This window comes from Sinocyclocheilus anshuiensis, unplaced genomic scaffold (genome assembly GCF_001515605.1).
Source record: "Sinocyclocheilus anshuiensis isolate Anshui unplaced genomic scaffold, SAMN03320099.WGS_v1.1 scaffold423, whole genome shotgun sequence".
Classification (NCBI taxonomy): domain Eukaryota; kingdom Metazoa; phylum Chordata; class Actinopteri; order Cypriniformes; family Cyprinidae; genus Sinocyclocheilus; species Sinocyclocheilus anshuiensis.
This window is the reverse complement of record NW_015549610.1, coordinates 968,960-986,869: the sequence shown is the minus strand read 5'-3', so window position 1 is coordinate 986,869 and position 17,910 is coordinate 968,960. Positions and strand designations below refer to the sequence as shown.

At 35.9% G+C, this 17,910-nt stretch overlaps 1 protein-coding gene across 2 annotated transcripts in view; it reads right to left on the bottom strand.

Annotated features, from left to right (window-relative positions):
• LOC107659161 (inositol-tetrakisphosphate 1-kinase-like) overlaps positions 1–15,756 on the bottom strand; it is a 19,748-nt gene extending 3,992 nt beyond the window's left edge. The window contains exons 1-10 of one of the 2 annotated variants that reach the window (XM_016447996.1): positions 15,435–15,756; positions 15,173–15,269; positions 12,984–13,008; positions 8,967–9,092; positions 8,545–8,662; positions 4,619–4,717; positions 4,407–4,447; positions 3,285–3,450; positions 1,283–1,350; positions 787–949 (exon numbers count right to left, since the gene is read on the bottom strand). In XM_016447996.1, coding sequence (XP_016303482.1) covers positions 787–949; positions 1,283–1,350; positions 3,285–3,450; positions 4,407–4,447; positions 4,619–4,717; positions 8,545–8,662; positions 8,967–9,092; positions 12,984–13,008; positions 15,173–15,267 — 901 coding nt within the window. In that variant the 5' untranslated portion in view covers positions 15,268–15,269; positions 15,435–15,756. The remainder of the gene's footprint in view (positions 1–786; positions 950–1,282; positions 1,351–3,284; positions 3,451–4,406; positions 4,448–4,618; positions 4,718–8,544; positions 8,663–8,966; positions 9,093–12,983; positions 13,009–15,172; positions 15,270–15,434) is intronic. The other variant, XM_016447997.1, reaches the window with a different exon arrangement.
• Positions 15,757–17,910: the final 2,154 nt, after the last annotated feature.

The following is a 17,910-nucleotide window of genomic DNA, read 5'->3' as shown; positions in this document are numbered from 1 at the left end:
ATTATTTTAAATAATAAAAATATTTCACAATATTACCGCTTTTGCTGTATTTTGGATCAAATAAATGCATAAACCATTGTCAGAGAACTGTGAACATACAAATGTGATACTTCATTTTTAAAATATTTATTTTAAAATCTCAGGGGTGCTTCATGTATATAGGTGAAAGAGGTTCAGATGACACAAACGTTTGAGAATCCCTGCATTACACATAAATAAGAAATAATGTGAATTTGTGCATTTTAATGTGTTAAAAGCCTTCCAAAGACATAGTAATAGGCTACACGGTTAAATAACATACTGAGTGATAATTCAAATAAAACAAAGTGTTGATGCATCAGCAGTTGATGTAAGACTTAAATATATATATATATATATATACACACAAAGCATGGCAAGAATAGTGGGTGAAAACCCAAAGTGAATGATAGAGACCGTCAAATGTGAAATATATTGTGTCATGTTTTGGAGAGAAGAGAGAAGCAGATTCCCTCCAACATCTTAAAAGCAAATAGTAGATGTTTTTATAAAAAACATTCCACTGGATAAATTCAAAAGTTGTAGGAAGCTGTTTAAATAGAGGTAAACTCCTTAAAGAAATATGACCTATTTTAGTATTACAAAGCACTAAAAGGCCTCTTTATTATTCCGCACTGACACCATGTGGTCTGTTTGCATTATTGCATTTCTGGTTTTGAAAGTGGGAATAGAGGTCAGTGCATAAAGATAACACCCAGTCATTGTTGGACTGGATTCAGTCATTGGACTGTGAGGACCTGCATTTACCTGGGAAAGCGTTGATGTCGATGACGGCGTTCTGGCCGGTCTGGTTGTTGATGATGATGTCAATCCCAAACAGAGAAATGCCAAGGGCCTGTCGTAACCTTCTGGAAATTTTCTGAATGACATCTTTGTTAGGTTCCCCGTACTGGCCCTCCATGTTGTCCCTCTAGAGGAAACCAGAAAAGGGACAAAAAGTATGAAATGCCTATTTGTTGAACATGTATGGTTATTATTCATTGTGAATGCCAAAAGACTTCAAAAGTGTTTTTTTTATAAGACGTTTTAGTTATATACAATCATTTGATGCATTCATTTAGATGTTTTTTTTAGATTAAAAATAAAAAATGTCAAAAATTAATGGATTTTGCTGATCGTTTCCAGGTATTTAAACTACTTAAAATGTTTACAGAATAGTTCAGTTGAAGAAAAGTGTAATTTTTCTTGACTCGAAGGGGTTAAAGCATTGCTTGAGTTATAAATGTGAGGCATGTTGACTTACGCAGGTCAGGTCCGAAGAGGACTCTGGTTTGGACACATGGTGACTGTTGAAGGATATTGCTCTCCTGTCTAGAAGATAAACACAACTTCAGTTGTGTAAGAAATATTTACACTACTTTTCCAAAAGTTGGGGATAGCAAGTAAAAAAAAAAAAAAACTCTCCTGTCTAGAAGATAAACACAACTTCAGTTGTGTAAGAAATATTTACACTACTTTTCCAAAAGTTGGGGATAGCAAGTTAAAAAAAAAAAAAAAGAAATTAATAATTTTATTCAGCAAAGACATTACATTTATCAAAATATTAAGCAGCACAACTGTTTTCATGATTGCTAATAGTAGGAAATGTTTCTTGAGCACCATATCAGCATATTAGATTGATTTCTGAAGGATCATGTGACACTGAATACTGGAATAATGGCTGCTGACAATTCAGCTTTGCCATCACAGAAATAAATTACACGTTCAAATATATTAAAACAGAAAACAGCTTTTTAAAATTGTAATAACATTTCACAATATTAAGTGTTTTTACTGTATTTTTTATTTTTAAATTAAAAATTTAAACCCAGTTATAAAAAAAACCCCACTGTTGAACAGTGAACAGTAAATATTTCAATTCTTTTTGTCCTTTTCAGCTACATTTATTCAGCAAAGAAAAATCCCCAAATCCTTCACTGTCTCACTGTAAAGTTTATGCAACAAAAATGACAAAATCTTGGCAACAGAGAATTTGATTGGCCATCGGGGGGGCATTATTCACCAAACCACATTGGCATCTGAGAACAAAATCTTTGAGTTGCTTATTTAATACATACCATGTCAAAAAGACAAAATAAACCACTTCTCTCAGCAACATATGTTGACAGAATGGTCTAGACAGGCTGAGAGCCCTCGCCATCACACAGAGTTGTTCACGAGTGCCATTAATGTCAATCTCACTTTCTGATAAAGCTTTCAAACATATAAGGTAACCTTATAAAAAGTTCCAGACTAAGTGGGTTTATTGTCATATCCTATGCTTGTGTGGATGGTTAAAACTAGTTGAAAGACTAGTTCTGGACCTGGCACCCTATAAAGTGTTTTTATTGGCTTTAAAGCCGCCTGGTGAACTTGTGTCCCATGTGTGACACGCACAGAGTGCAATTTACAGATTTGTCTTTATTTCTATGTGCACAAACCTTGATGTAATACAAAGTAATATGTGACCCTGGAGCACAAAACCAGTCATTAGTTGCACAGGTATATTAGTAGCAATAGCCAACAATACATTGTATGGGTCAAAAATCGATTTTTCTTTATGCCAAAAATCATTAGGATATTAAGTAAAGATCATGTTCCATGAAGATATTTTGTAAATTTCCTACGGCAAATATATCAAAACTAAATTTTTGATTAGTAATATGCATTGCTAAGAACTTAATTTGGACAACTTTAAAGGTGATTTTCTCAGTATTTAGATTTTTTTGCACCCTCAGATTCCAGATTTTCAAATAGTTGTATCTCAGCCAAATATTGTTCTATCCTAACAATACCATACATCATCCGAAAGCTGAATAAATAGGCTTTCCATTGATGTATAAATCTCAATTTCAAACAAATTGACCCTTATGACTTGTTTTGTGGTCCAGGGTCACATATATAAAAAAACTATACACTATAATTCAAAAATGTGTTCAAAAGTCTCTTACGCTCACCAAGGCTGTGTTTATTTCATACAATGAAAACAGTAATATTGTGAAATAATATATTTAAAAATTGTATTTATTCCTGTGACGGCAAAACTGAATTTTCAACATCATTACCCCAGTCTTTCGTGTGACATGATCCTTCAGAAATCATTCTAATAAGCTTGATTTGCTTATAATTTGCTTATCTATAAAGAGTTTGATTTATGACTCAATTGTAGAGCAAAATATTTCTAAACAAATTACATTCATTAAATACTTTAATGAATTTAATGAATGAATTTATCCATTATAGGGATGTTGTGTGACTCAACTGACCTGTGGGTCCAGATGGGAAATTTCTAATGGAGGGCCGCTGAACCACATTGTAGGCCTCTCCTACAACAAACACCTTATACAGCACTGCATTATGGTTGATGAAGCTCTGGATGACACATGGGGGCTTGATGTCCTTTAGATCTTCCTCACTGAAGATGATGGCCATCTATTGAGCAGGAACCAAATCAACATCTTAACACATTCCAGAGCAGGTAGGTTATAAATTACCACAATAAAATACACTGATTCCTGTTGTTATCTTGAAATGTAAAGGAGCAAACAAGAAAGTGTCGTGAGACTACAGTGCATACATTATATTTGACCTAAGACTGCCACACCAAAACCCCCTCAATCCACGTATGTTCCTTGTTTTTCCTTTAGCTAAGTAAACCCATGTGCTCACAGTCATAAAACACATGACCATCAACCTGTTTGCACAAAACACAGTCGTTCAGCAGTAAGTGGTGACACATTAATCTAGTACGCCCCTCATTGTCAACATTGTAAAACAGAGTTAAAAGTGTCTTCAAGCAGTATTCTGAAGGAATGTAAGTGATCAGAGACTTTGCCTGTACATTAGTCACTGAGAATCAAAGATATGGTCACCATAGCAACGGAGGCTGCACCCCTGTTAATCATCCATGAGGACAGCAGGGTTACGTGTGATTCAGAGTGATGAGAGATTCAGGTACTCTCTCTTTATAGGGGGATATGTGTCAAAATACTTTACAATTTTTGTGGTTTTTCTTTTTTTGTAGCTTTTTTTTTTTAGTATCACACGTTCAAGGCAACTGAAATGAATCACTGAAGTGGCCACAGTGTTGTTGAAATATCACAGAAATTATAATTATGTGTTTTTTATTACTACTACTACTAATAATGATAATAATTAGACCTCTCAGTTCTCTAGCTTTACGAAAATAGAAATCCTGCAGGATTAATTGTGATACTCAAGCCCAGAATTAATAATTTTAATGAGACGCTACTCAGTGTTAGAAATGATTAACTAACATCATGTAGCACCTCTTATGTAATGGATCTGAATATCACTGTACTCTACTGTACTTATCTACTGCTTATTATGTAAAATAGTGCAGGTTACAGTAGAGTAGAGTCTCTTACCTCATGGGAGTTGATGCCATGAGCTACTTGGGTTTTGCAGACTGCAATCAAACAAAAATAGTGTGAAAATGTGTCACATCACAGTACACAAGGAAATATGTAATAAGCAGCTTTTTTGAAGTCTTAAACTCCTTTTCGGAATTAGATGAGCCAAATCTATGTATGTAAATGGTCCTGAAGATTACTGCTGATTTTAAATGTCTTAAACTTACTGAAGGGAAACGTGATTCCATGTTTCTGAAGCTGCTCCAGAGTCTCAGTGCCACATTCACTCTTGAGAACCATGAATGGAGGTGAGCAGATTCTGTCATCTACAGAAAACACACATGAGCACATGCTACGGTTTTGTCTAGAACTATGAAATGATTTAACAATATATTATTTAAATAGGCATTTTATACATATAATGACTTGAATATACTTCTTTTGTGTTGGGAATGTTTTTAATTTCTGGTTAAAAATTTAGTTTGATAATGTAACTGCACTGATATCATAATGAAGAAAAAAAGACAAATTAAAAGGGTGAAATTCTTGAAAAAAAAAACAAAACAATGTATTATTATTGGTTTAAAACATTAACAAACTTCACTGCTTAATATTTGAAAAACCTCTTCAGATCAGATAATTTGACAAAGCACGGTTGGTTTAGGTTATAAAATGTCCCATGGAGCGATCTTCTAAACTAGATTCTGATTCTGAGACTTATGATTCTCTAAAAAAATTTAATATTTAAAATTGTCTAAAATATTTAGGAATTAATGTTTGATGATATTTGAATGAATGGAAAATAAATAAATACATTTAATATATATTTTTTTACTATGGAGATTATTATTATGAAAAAGATTATTAGGATAAAGCTGATTTAAACATCTAAACTCTATGTCAAAGTCAAGAAAACATTGACAACTGTCTTCTTTACTCTTATGGATCTGATCATGATGGCCAACTCTGATTCTAAATTTTGTTTGTAAAGGTCTGGGAGCAATAAATAGTTGATTCTTGGATGTGTTTTGATTTCATCTTACATTCTGTGTCTTTTTCTCCCTAACTAGCATTTCTTTCTTTCTTTTCTTTTTGCTACACACACAAATGAAAATGTAACCAGACAGCAACATCTTGACAAGATTAACCAGCACACCATGAGCATAACTCTTCGTAGACACCAAGTTTGGATGATGTGTAGCCTGCACACATTTTAAGTGATGACTAGACTTTATACAGAATAATATTACTACTGGATCCATGGAAACATTTAAAACTAAACCGCTGAGGTATCTGTGAATTTTCAGCTTGCTTTTGATCTGAAAACATCAATTAAATCTTATAAACAGCTTCTATTCCAAGAGTGAAAGTGCAGGCTATTTATAGCCGCACAAAAACAATCTTTTTCTATGTTGGGCAGCTCAACACAGCTCAGCGTATTAAAGCATCACATTTTACATTAGACAAGGAACATGAATCCATTTGATCAAACAAGCAGTAACCTTTAAAGCAGCTACAAATGCTGAATACAGCAATGTGATGTGTAACTGATGTATGAGATAAACGATAAAAGTGTGCATTTTGGGGGATACGGGTTGATTATGATTCATTATGAAACCATAGGATGAGCAATCAATTTACACAACCAAGTCAAATGACTCAAGATGAACTCAGCCAAAATAGCACTGAACTTTACTGCAAATCCCATGAGTAAGAACATAAATGTAAGTCACATAATGCAGTACTTGCTTTACATTCAAACACTTGGCCCACGACAGCTTGTTGTCATCCGTTCACATGGACTTGACATATTGGTCGATTAGCTCATGGAAAAATGTGTCTCATTTAACAAAATCAGTCATTGATGGCACTTGCTGATAGAGCCAAACATGCATGTATTGGGCAAGTGAGTTATTTTAAAAAGGATCTTGTGTAATACAGAGGGTACATGAGCTGTGTTATCTTTCTTTCCCAGAATCCACTGCAATGTTGTTTCATAAGCTAATAGCCATAGAGGCAGTTGCCTGGTGAGCAGACCCGAGAAAATAGTCACTCCCATTGTATCCTAAACAGAATCGTAGAGACTGGGGAAGCACCAAGGCAGATGGTTAACTTCACACTAACCCTCAGCTGACACTCCTGTACCCACACGTCCCTCTGGAGAACATTGACGTTCTGATATGGTTTTGATTGGACAACATCAGTTTCTCTGATCTGAATGCAAGAGGTTTCTCTGTGAACAATTTGGAAAGCATGCTAATTTTTGCATTTAAAGATCCTTTATAATATGAGCTTCATATACAATGGGGTCCAAAAAGCCACACTGTCACACTGACCACACAAGATGCTCTTTGGATCGTTCTCAAAAACCTCATCAGGTTGTATTCAAACTTGTGGAGTTTATACAGCTTGAGTGTGTCTGTCATTAAAGCAAAAGAGGGACAAACCAAATAAGGTATTATATCATTCAAATTAATTTTTATTTAAGTAACTGCTTGACTCAAGTTTGTATCCTGACATAAAAAATGGTAATAAAATGGTAGTTTGTACTAAATTATAAAAGAATGCAAATTGAAACAGTCCCAGACTTTAAAGGGATAGTTCACCCAAAAATTAAAATTCTGTCATCAATTACTCACCCTCATGTCGTTCCAAACCCGTAAGACCTTCGTTCATCTTCGGAACACAAATTAAGATATTTTTGATGAAATCCGAGAGCTTTCTGACCCTCCATAGACAGCAATGCAACTGACACATTCAAGGCCCAGAAAGGTAGTAAGGACATTGTTAAAATAGTCCATGTGAAATCAGTGGTTCAACCGTAATGTTATGAAGCTATGAGAATACTATTTGCGCGCAAAGAAAACAAAAATAATGACTTTATTCAACAATTTCAGTCTTAGACGCACATACAGGAGAGTAGCACGACGCATGCATGTGATGTCGGCATTCGTCGTGCTACTCTCCTGAACGTGTGTCAAAGACTGACACGGAAGAGAAGAAATTGTTGAATAAAGTCATTGTTTTTATTTTCTTTGCACAAAATGTATTCTCATAGCTTCATAAAATTAAAGTTGAACCACTGATGTCACATAGACTATTTTAACAATGTTCTTACTACCTTTCTGGGCCTTGAATGTGTCCGTTACATTGCGGTCTATGCAGGGTCAGAAAGCTCTTGGATTTAATCAAAAATATCTTAATTTGTGTTCCAAAGAACAACGAAGGTCTTACGGTTTTGGAACGATATGAGGGTGAGTAATTAATGACAGATTTTTTTTTATTTTTGGGTGAACTAATCCCAGTTTTCCCATTAAGACCCACTTTACACTACAGTTCAAAAGTTTTTTTTTTTTTTTAAGAATACATTTATTCAGCAAGAAAGCAATGCATCGCAGTTTCACCAAAATTTAGCTTTTTTAGCAATAAATTAGAAATAATAAAATTATATAATTATTTAAAAATAATAAAATAGAAAACGGTTATTTTAAATTGTAATTATATTTGACAGTATTGTTCTTGCTGTATTTGAACCATAAAAGACTTTCAAAAACATTAAAAACTCTTACCAACCTCAAACTTTTGAATGGTAGTGTATGTGTAGATACTTATGTGTGGAAATGTTTAGGCTGAATATTTTGAATAAGAGTGCAGATTTAGATGGAATTCCTTAGGCACTACGTCATTCACACAGCTGGTGATTCTGTTGGCTTGTAGTGATCCTGCGGGCCTCCTGTTATTTCTGTGGCCAGTGAATGCAGCACGCAAGCAGCACAAAGAATGAACGACTCAGCAGCTTTAGGACATAAGCCCTCCATAAGCCTCACACTTCCCCTGTGGAAAGGCAAAACCTGCCCTCCTCGTGTTAGTTCACCCCTGAAGAACAAAGGAGGTTCTAAAGGCCTGGTTTACAGAACCATTTGCAACATTTAGAATTAGTGGAAATGCTGTAAACGGTCTGATCTACATCACAGCTTAGCATGTCTGACACAAAAAGCAACCAACCAGATTGGTTGCGTGCCATTTAGGGGTGAGCTTATCTGAAATATATAGCTGGGTCACCCATTATCAATAATTGTATTTAACACAGTTGTATTTTGTGTGATTAAATCACACACACATGTATAACTGTGTATTAATGCTGTAGACAGACCTTGCATGCATTCTTCAAGTTTATGGATTAGCTTGTATGACTTGCAGCGGTCCAGCAGGGTACGAATGGCTGGAAGAGGGTCGAGAATCATTGTTTCAGGATGAGCATCTATGTAGTCCTGGAAAGAGGTCAAAACATACAATTAATGATGAAATGAAATGAAAGAACAATGTCAGCAGTTATTTAAAAAAAGATATAAAACAATTTATATATATATATATATATATATAGTTACAATATTATTTTTTTAAGTATTTCTAATAATATATTATTTTTATTATTATTAAAATAGTATTATTAATATGTTAATTTAACAAAATATTAAAAATATATACTATTCTATTTTTTTTTATTTTGTATTAAAATACAAGGAGTGAAGAGCAGATAAATGTATGGCCACTTGAGCTGATTTATCTATTTACCTGAACACCCTGAACAAGCAGCAGAGACTCTGTGACATTTTGGTCAGCATCAACAATGTGGTCAGTCAGCTTGTGGATGATGACATCAAATGGACCCTGCTTCTCTATTGGCTGGCTCAGATCCAGCTAGACCGGGAGAACAAGGTAAAGAGCTCAGTAAACATCCATGAGACATTGTTTAACAATACCCCTCCGGGAGAATTCTAATGTCAATATATGAACAGGCAGAGGATGTCTTTTTCTCAAAAATGCACATGTGTGTATTATTTGTTAGACATTAACTATTATAATTAGCAAATTAAATGCAATAGGTTGACAAAATAAACAGCATGCCTACATTTTGAAATTCCAGTTTTGCCACAAGTTCTGTTTGCTCAAGGGGGACATTTGAAGAACCGATGTTTATGACGTGATGTTAATTGTGAGGTGTGATCTGTGCCATCACTCAGACCTTGTACTGCTCAACTCTGAAAACAAACTATTTTGTTTGTTCTAAAGCTCAGATCTGGAGCAAATAGAGATAAAAAATGCATAATTACAGTATTTTTTCATAAATATAGTGGTAAAGAAGCAGTCAACTATTTTATGACAGCACAATGTGTTCTGAAGGTTTTTCATGTCGTCCAATATGGAAAATGTCTGCTTGGGGTACACAGAACATGTGGTCCCTTTGGGTTTAAACTTTCGGGATGAGAGCATATTTCTTTTGGATCAGACCACAAAGGTTCTTGGCAAACGTCAGAGGCATTTAAACATGGCCTAGGCAGTTAATAGGGGATAGGGGCATCCCTAAGTGCACTTTTATTTATAATGCTTAGACCCAGTCCAGAGTTTCTCTTTTAAAAGCACTTGGACTGCGTGGCTCACCAGAGGTAATCCTAAAGGGTTTATTATCTTATTCCCTAAATGGCTGTTTCAGATTACAATGTTTGGAAATATTCTCATTGCCAGCACAGATGTGTGACAAACAATTTGCGAAAACAGACATAAAGAATGAAAATGACACACAGATTCCACCTCATGACACTTCAGAGAAAAGACCCCTCCACTTTCTTTTTGTAGAGGATATTCAGCTGATACACATATCATCTGATACAAAGCATGAGACAGCCATGCTTTACGTCACATTAATGTTGCTGTAGCATTTTAGTCATTTAAAGTAGCTTTTTAAATAACAATCAGGCAAAGAGCTTCACTGCTTCCTGGATATAATGAGGCCTTATTTGCTTTGCTAGATTATTGTTCTTCCATCTAGCACACTTCTGTGTGAGGGACATAACATCACTACGCTAAATTAAGTGCAAACCAAGGAAGTGATGGCAAACAAAAGTCCTTCTAGTCCTTCTTTAAATTACATTTTAAAATATATTAAAATACAAAACGTTACTTTAAATTTTTACTTTAAATTTTACGATATTAGTGTTTTTTCGATAAAATGAGCACAAGAGACTTCAAAAAAAGACTTTGATTCAAAGTTGTTAAAACAACTTATTGACCCCAAACTTTTGTTAAAAAAAGAAAAGAAAATTTATAAGGATATATTCATATCCTTATTAAACCAAACGCTTATAAGGATATGTGTTCACTCCCATGACCCTTGGGTTATATTATATTTTTGAAATGAGTGTTGGTAAGTACTTGAGAAAGTGTAATTATCTTATCTCTATGGTGGTGACATGCTGAAATTGCAGTTTTTAAACTATATGTAAATGTACTATGAACCTATAAAATAATTTAATAAGTAAAGTAGGACAGGCTGAGAAGGGAAGGCAGAGTATGATGACCAACAAAAACTACTTACCCACAGAAAATACACTCAGGTAAATATTCAAAGACTTCATTTTCAAAAAAAGTGACGAGATTAAGCCTTTTCCCCTTGATTGCTTTTAGTAACTTAATGATTAAATAATCTCATTATCTTAAACAAATTAATGACACTTCCCCCTGTCTAAAGTGATCAGCCCATGGGCTGATTACTAGATAGTTAAGTACTTTAGAGACCACATAAAATCTATGACTGGGTGCAGCTGGGTAGCCTATTGCATGAGGTGCAAACAGGTCAAAGTCCATCCTTTACTCTCTTCAGTTTCCACGCCCTATATGCTGTGGATAGCAAAGAGGTGTACATCTTGGGAGTGGAGAAAAGCCCTCAGTGTTTCACTCATCCAGACAGCTTCACTCATAAATGTCTGACACAGAGGGAACAAGGACCTTGGTTTCGACTACCAGCCTTCACATGCATGTCCCAAAATAAAACAAGGTGACTCTGCCATCACTCATGTACTTTCCACGGCAAAACATTAAAGAACAATGTTTGTCCATAAGCATATACATTTATTGATTTATTTATTTTTTTAACTAAAGATATGCTTTGAGTTCTGATCCACACCTCATTTCCACTGCAAGCTGCTTGGTTTGTTATAGGCAGCCCTTTACGTATCTCAGGGCCACCTCAGTTCCTCTTTAACTTAACACAATATAAACATGCTTGACAAGGGCATGTCCTGCTGGAATGCGCAAATACTGTCTTCATATGTCCACTGAAAACATTACCACAAAAAGTCAGTCATTTTCTCCAAAATAAAGGATTTCTCCAAGTCATTGATACCACTAGTGATTTTGTTTTCTATTTTCTAATTTAATCATTTTTATTTACTATTTTTTTTTACTTATATATATATATAAAATATTATATTATTTAAAAAAATATTATTTTATTAAAAAACATATCTTTTTTTTTAATAAAAAAAAACAAAAATGAACATTTTCAATATTTTTTCTTAATTGTATGTCTATTTTCTATTTTTCAAAATCCTGAAGGTTTAAATAGATTTTAAATAACAGATTTTCAATGTGGTCTTAGACTTTTAGGGGGAGAAAAAACACCCACACACAAAATAATAATAATAATAATAATAATGTCTTAAACGTGTCACATTACATTCTAATCTCTGTGAGTCATGTGTCTAATGATTTATCAGTGGCAAGGTGAAACAAAGGGAAGGTGCCACAAGTGCAACAGAATCATTCAATAACTCGCCATCCTTGAGCAAACATAGCATGATGGTGATGGCCTAACTTGAAAAAAATGTCATTCAAGAACAATCCATGTTCTGTTCATCAACACTAAAATGGGGGCATTCTTGTAGGTATAAGACATCTGTAGAAGACAAAAATACAACTCTTGACCCTGACAAAGCCAGGTGTTCCTTACTAGGACAAAATGCACACATTGTATGTGAATCTATTTACAGTGCCTTTGTTATCAGTGTTTAACCTATTCTCCAAAAAATCATCTGCTTTACTTGAGTGAAGCCAAGGAAGCTAGATTAAGCAGGGACAAATGGAAGACTTAAAGACCTATGTGTACTATGCTGTCCCATCGCACTAATGTCCTCAGCACAACCTTATAGAATTACTTGATAAGACAATGCTTCAGCTTAGACTCTAAATGCAGCTCATATCAGACTGATATGAAGAAGGCTAATCTGTGCAATTTCCATGCAATTTTGTAGAAGCAAACGTATGTTTTGTTATGTTAGGCTATATTAGGCCTGGTTGAAAACAGTTTTGAAGCAAAAAAAAGTCTATAAACTGTTTTTACTGGCATCTATTCAATGGCAAAGAAAAAAAGCCACAAGAATGATCATGCAATAACAGTATGAACATTATTAATACGGCATTACAGTAAGCAACACCAGCCCTATTAAACAATGCATTTATTATTATGCAATACAAACCTCAAAATGCACAATTCCAACTGCATGTAAAAGTGATTAACTGTGAAGTAATGCAGTAATAGTACGTAATATTCTGATGGTGATATTTTAAATTTAAGTGTCCCCAGGCATACTAGCTGCATTTTCATTTAATGAAAGGCATGTTTGTAATGTTTCGAGCAGATGCTGACAAATATATTGCAATGGTATTGTGGAAGCAGCCTCACATTAATGAGCAGGCTTTTGTGTCATGAAAAAGCCATGAAAAAGAAAGAAAAATGCCATAAGGGTATCTTACCTGGATCATCTCTATGCCTTGTTTCCTGGAAAACAAAAAAGTGGAAAAACAAACTATGAATATTTTATATTGATTCCATGTGACATGCAACTAAAGTACTGTTGACTCAAATAATGATCAACATTGACTTGAACTTGGAATAATGAGAACTTCACAATGTGACAAATTATTAGGAAGACAGAAATTCAAATAGAACTGGGAAATGGATGTGTGATAAAAAGGGGGCTTTGTCACCTACAGCAATCCCCGTTTAGCTTTGGACTGCTGTCTCACACAAATAGGACAGAATTCTCCAAATTCCCTCTCACAAACACAGGCACAAAAAAGCAACAAACACACATGCTTAAAATCAAGTATCATCCCTCTCCATTTCCAGACAACACATTTATGCGATTGATAAAGCAAAACAAAACACTCTTTAAATGATAACGCAGTTCATATAATGAACAGTGTGTCTGATTAGTTCTTGTGCTATGAGAATATCTGTATTTGGGCAACTTTAAGTCTTTCAGTTTAAAAGTCCTTGAAGAAAACAACAAGCTCACAGCTTTTTAAACAGCTGACGATCCTGTTGTGATTTAACGAATGTAGCACTGCTTGGCAGTTTATCAGCAGTGCCGAGTCAGTAGTTTGTTTCTAAAGCCTCAGAATTAGGTGAAAATATCTTAGCCTTTCATCAAATGCCCCAAGACAAATATGCCAGACAGTAGAATAACAAATCACTGAGCATTTTGAATAAGCTTAGGTAAAATCCCTTTGAAAACCGGTTATCTTTAGGCTGGAACATGCTCGTGAAAGACAGAAGATCACGTTACATGTCATGTAGCCCACGCACTTTACGTCATCCGCACAGATACGCATCTAAGGCATGTTCAGTGCCTCCCTCCGCAAACACAACATTTATAGCTTTATAGCCATATTGATTACAATGCAATGTAAACTTGAATAACGTAAGTAACACAATTTGGCTTTGAATCAGTTAAGTAACAGGCACAGTCTTCCTGCAGACTCTTAGGAATGCATGGAGTCTTAAGAGATATGCGAGCAATGTTACTCCTAATTCTGTGAAATCGAAGACTGCCTGCCTGCCTGGTGCTTATCCAGGTAACCGGTGAACTTTGTCCAGGCCTTTGTCTTTTTTATGGTGAAAAATTCTGCAGATTATTTTATGGCTATCAAATTATGAGAATCCCAGGACAGTGTTACAAGTTACAGCGTTTTATAAGCAATCTAGGACAGTTCAGAAGGGACTCCCTCGAATAGGAAATGCTTAGAAAATTGACAGGCAGACTGACTATGCTGACGAAGGATATCCATGGTTTTATGACTGAAGCAAGATGATGGATGCAAGAGTGTATTGCATAAGAGTAGTGGTTTATGGGGGAAGGGTACAGGAAGAGTTAGTTTCACATTTTTTAGACAAGACTGTTCGATGGAAACTGCAGAGATGACGGTCAGAAATAGTGAAGGAATATCTTTTTTTACATTTACTGGATACAATGAAGTGTGTGAAACTGTGTCAACGAGAGGACAACAAGAGGACATGACTAGTTGTGATGACTCAGGTTTCCTATATCCTATAAGCCCCACTTGTTTTAAATCTCTGCAACTCATCTGAATTACACATTCATGTTTTGACACATCAGCACCCCTCAAAAATAAATATATAATTTTCCTAATATTAAATGGCAAGTAGTTTTAACATTTATTCCTTAAAATGAACTAGTATATATTTTACATTACTAGCACTTTTTAAAGGAGTAGTTAGTTAGCAATCCAAACAGTGACTCTATGCTGTTTGACACATTGCCACTAGCAACTGTTTATTAGATAGACACTAGTACTTTTTTCTTTGCTACTAGTCAAATAACTATTACAATATAACACTCCAATTGTGTCAAATAACTCCAATAATGTCAAAAACTGTGAAATAATGATTCCATTGTTATAAGTACTTTTTGCCTGTATGTGAAGATGACAATTGAATAGGTAGGCTACTAGGAGCTATGTTCTAGCTCTAACATATATTCCGATTGTTATAGTAACATTTTACTCTTAGTAACAAGATTTTTTCATTGAAATATGACAAGTAAAAAACTTACTAAAAAGTACTAGTAACAAATATTAAAACAACTTGCTACTTGCATAGGACCGGCTCTTGTCTAACGCTGAGATGCGCCTTTACGCACCTGCAAATATCCACGAAGGTCTGGAAATTGAGTTTTTTCATCTTCTTTTCGCTGAGCCAGTATCCAACTCTCTTTCCTTTCACGAACGTCTGCATCTCTGGAGAGAGATAGGCTATTTCAGTCCAACTGCAGAGTTTATTAATTAAGAATTCGACCAGCAACTTAGTTTAAGTAGCCTATTTTAAACTACACGCAAGAAGAATAGTTGGGTGGTTAATGTCAAAAGATACAGAAGATTTCCTGAATGCAAGTTTGATCTTACCTGATTGAATCAATGCGTTCTGATCAGTGACGAGTCTCTCTCCTTTACGTCTCGTAAAGTCCGAATTACAGGTTTCGACTGTCGTCAATAGTAGTCCATCCAGGATTGCCAGTGTCCTCCAGAATGCGTGTACATCTGTCTAAATTGTTGTTCAATTTTATGACAACTTCGTCACATTATTTATATATATGACACCAACACATGTCGACATAACAAACACATCATGACACATCACAGTGTGAAACCGGAGCGTGTGTCCCTTGTGTCTTATTTATCCAATTGGTCTGTCCATTACTTGGCAATGCTGTCGATTAACAATGTAATGATGATTGGCCATTTGGACAGCAACGAAACTTGTTTGCCCTGGCACACCCTTTTCAGAGGCGGGCTTAACGTTAGTTCACTGCTAAAACTTGCGTGGTGTTTGCGAGGGATCTGCTCCGGCTGGATTTATTCATTCAAATTCAAGTGTTTCGTTGTACCAAAGTTCAAATCTTTCACAATAAGAAATAATGGGGAAATAAAAAAAAAAGAGGTGCAGTGGCTTGTTGGAGTGGTAGAGACGTTGAGTGTAGATTTTAACCGAGGTGGTCGACCAAAGGCACATTTTTCGTCTAGGTTAGCTATTTAAATTATATTAAATATTTTCAAATAAAACACTAAAGTTTTTTTTTATTATATAGGCTATTTGTAATATTTAAATATGTGATTTACACACCCAGGGCCGGATTTATGCATAGGCATTCTATGCACGTGCCTATAATGGGGGGAGGGGGGCATATACAATGAAGAGATATATAATATTTTGTTATACTATGGCTATCTACAACAATAAAAGAACCGACCGAAACCTCAGAAGACATTGAGCAAATAAATATAACAAACAATATGGTAAAAACTATTTCCATGTCTTCCACCTTTTTTATGTACAGAAATCAGCTTTCTCCAGTTCTCTCTCACAGACACGCACACACGCGGACAGAAAGTTGTCGTCAGCGCTGCCCCGTGAATTTATCAAAATAGTTTCGCAGCTGAAAAGCTACATGACATTTCTCAGTAGGGAGGTTCTTGAAGCAGTTTAACTTAAAGATTTGCTATTAGTAGACGCTGCTGCCAAACACTGCTGAGAGACGCACAGATGCAGGTATTCACAAGCGCTTAATATCTCTCTCTCTAATAACTGCATTAGCCTGCATATCAATGGCTCAAGCCTCTGTTATTAGCTCTAAAATTACGTTTTGGAATTTTCAACGGAAGGTTTGGGATGAAGTGCGTAAAAATTAGTTCAACACATTTCAGGAAGGAAACATGTCAAATGTCTTGAAACAAATCATCTGAACAATGTCTTGATGTGTGGTTGTGACTCCTGGCCGTTAAAATTATTAGAAAAATAACTCCCGAAGTGGTAGGCTATGCCGCGCCTATTAATGGAATGGTCTTTCTGAGTTCTCAAACAAATTAAGAACTACATTCGATTCGATTTTTACTGACTGAACACAAGCGCTTATTGCGATGGAAAACACTAACATTTCCACTGATCAAGAAATATTTGTGTTTGCTTGGGTGGTAATATTAGGCCTAATATATTAATAGTGAAGGGGGGCCCAAAAATGTGTTTAGCCTATGTCACGAAAAGAGGTAAATCCGGTTGTAGGCTACCGTGTTGCTTGCTATGTGTAACGAATCAGTCCACTGAAGGCGAGCGTAGTGAGAACCCAAGTGCAGTTTTATTTATAGTGATTCAAACAATCCAAAACAGACGAAGACTAGAAACACAGACTTGACAAGGCATGAACAGACTTGACACGAACCGACTAGACTCACCGACAGCGGGTTACAACTTCAATACACGACAAGGGCACAATGGGAACATGAAGGCTACTTATAGCAGACAAGAGGGTCACAAGACAAGAACAAACCAATGGGAAACAAGACACATGACTAAGACAACCAATCAGAACATGACACAATGAGCAGAGGAACCAATTACATGAATACATGAGGGCAAGGGAAGCATGACACAAACAGGGACCATGACTAAACTAAATAATAAAAGACATGAACATGAAACAAAAACAAAACCCAAACCCCACATTACATATCCCCCCCTCTAAGGGCGGCTCCAGACGCCCAAACAAAACCCAAAAAGTCCAGGAGGGTGGTGGAGTGGAGGCGGAACGGAGGGCCAGGCCCATGAAGCGGAACAGGCAGAGCAGGGAGCCATGGCAGAGCGGGGAGCCATGGCGGAGCAGGCAGATCAGGGAGCCATGGCGGTGCAGGCAGAGCAGGGCGGCCGGGTGATGACGGCAGAGCAGGAAGCCATGGCGGAGCAGAGACATGGACAGACCACTTGACTGTGACAGAGCAAGCAGAGAGTTCTTGAATGGCCTCCTTGGCCGAGAAAGGACAGACAGTGAGCTCATGAACGGCCTCCTTGGCCGTGGCAGGACAGACAGTGAGTTCATGAACGGCCTCC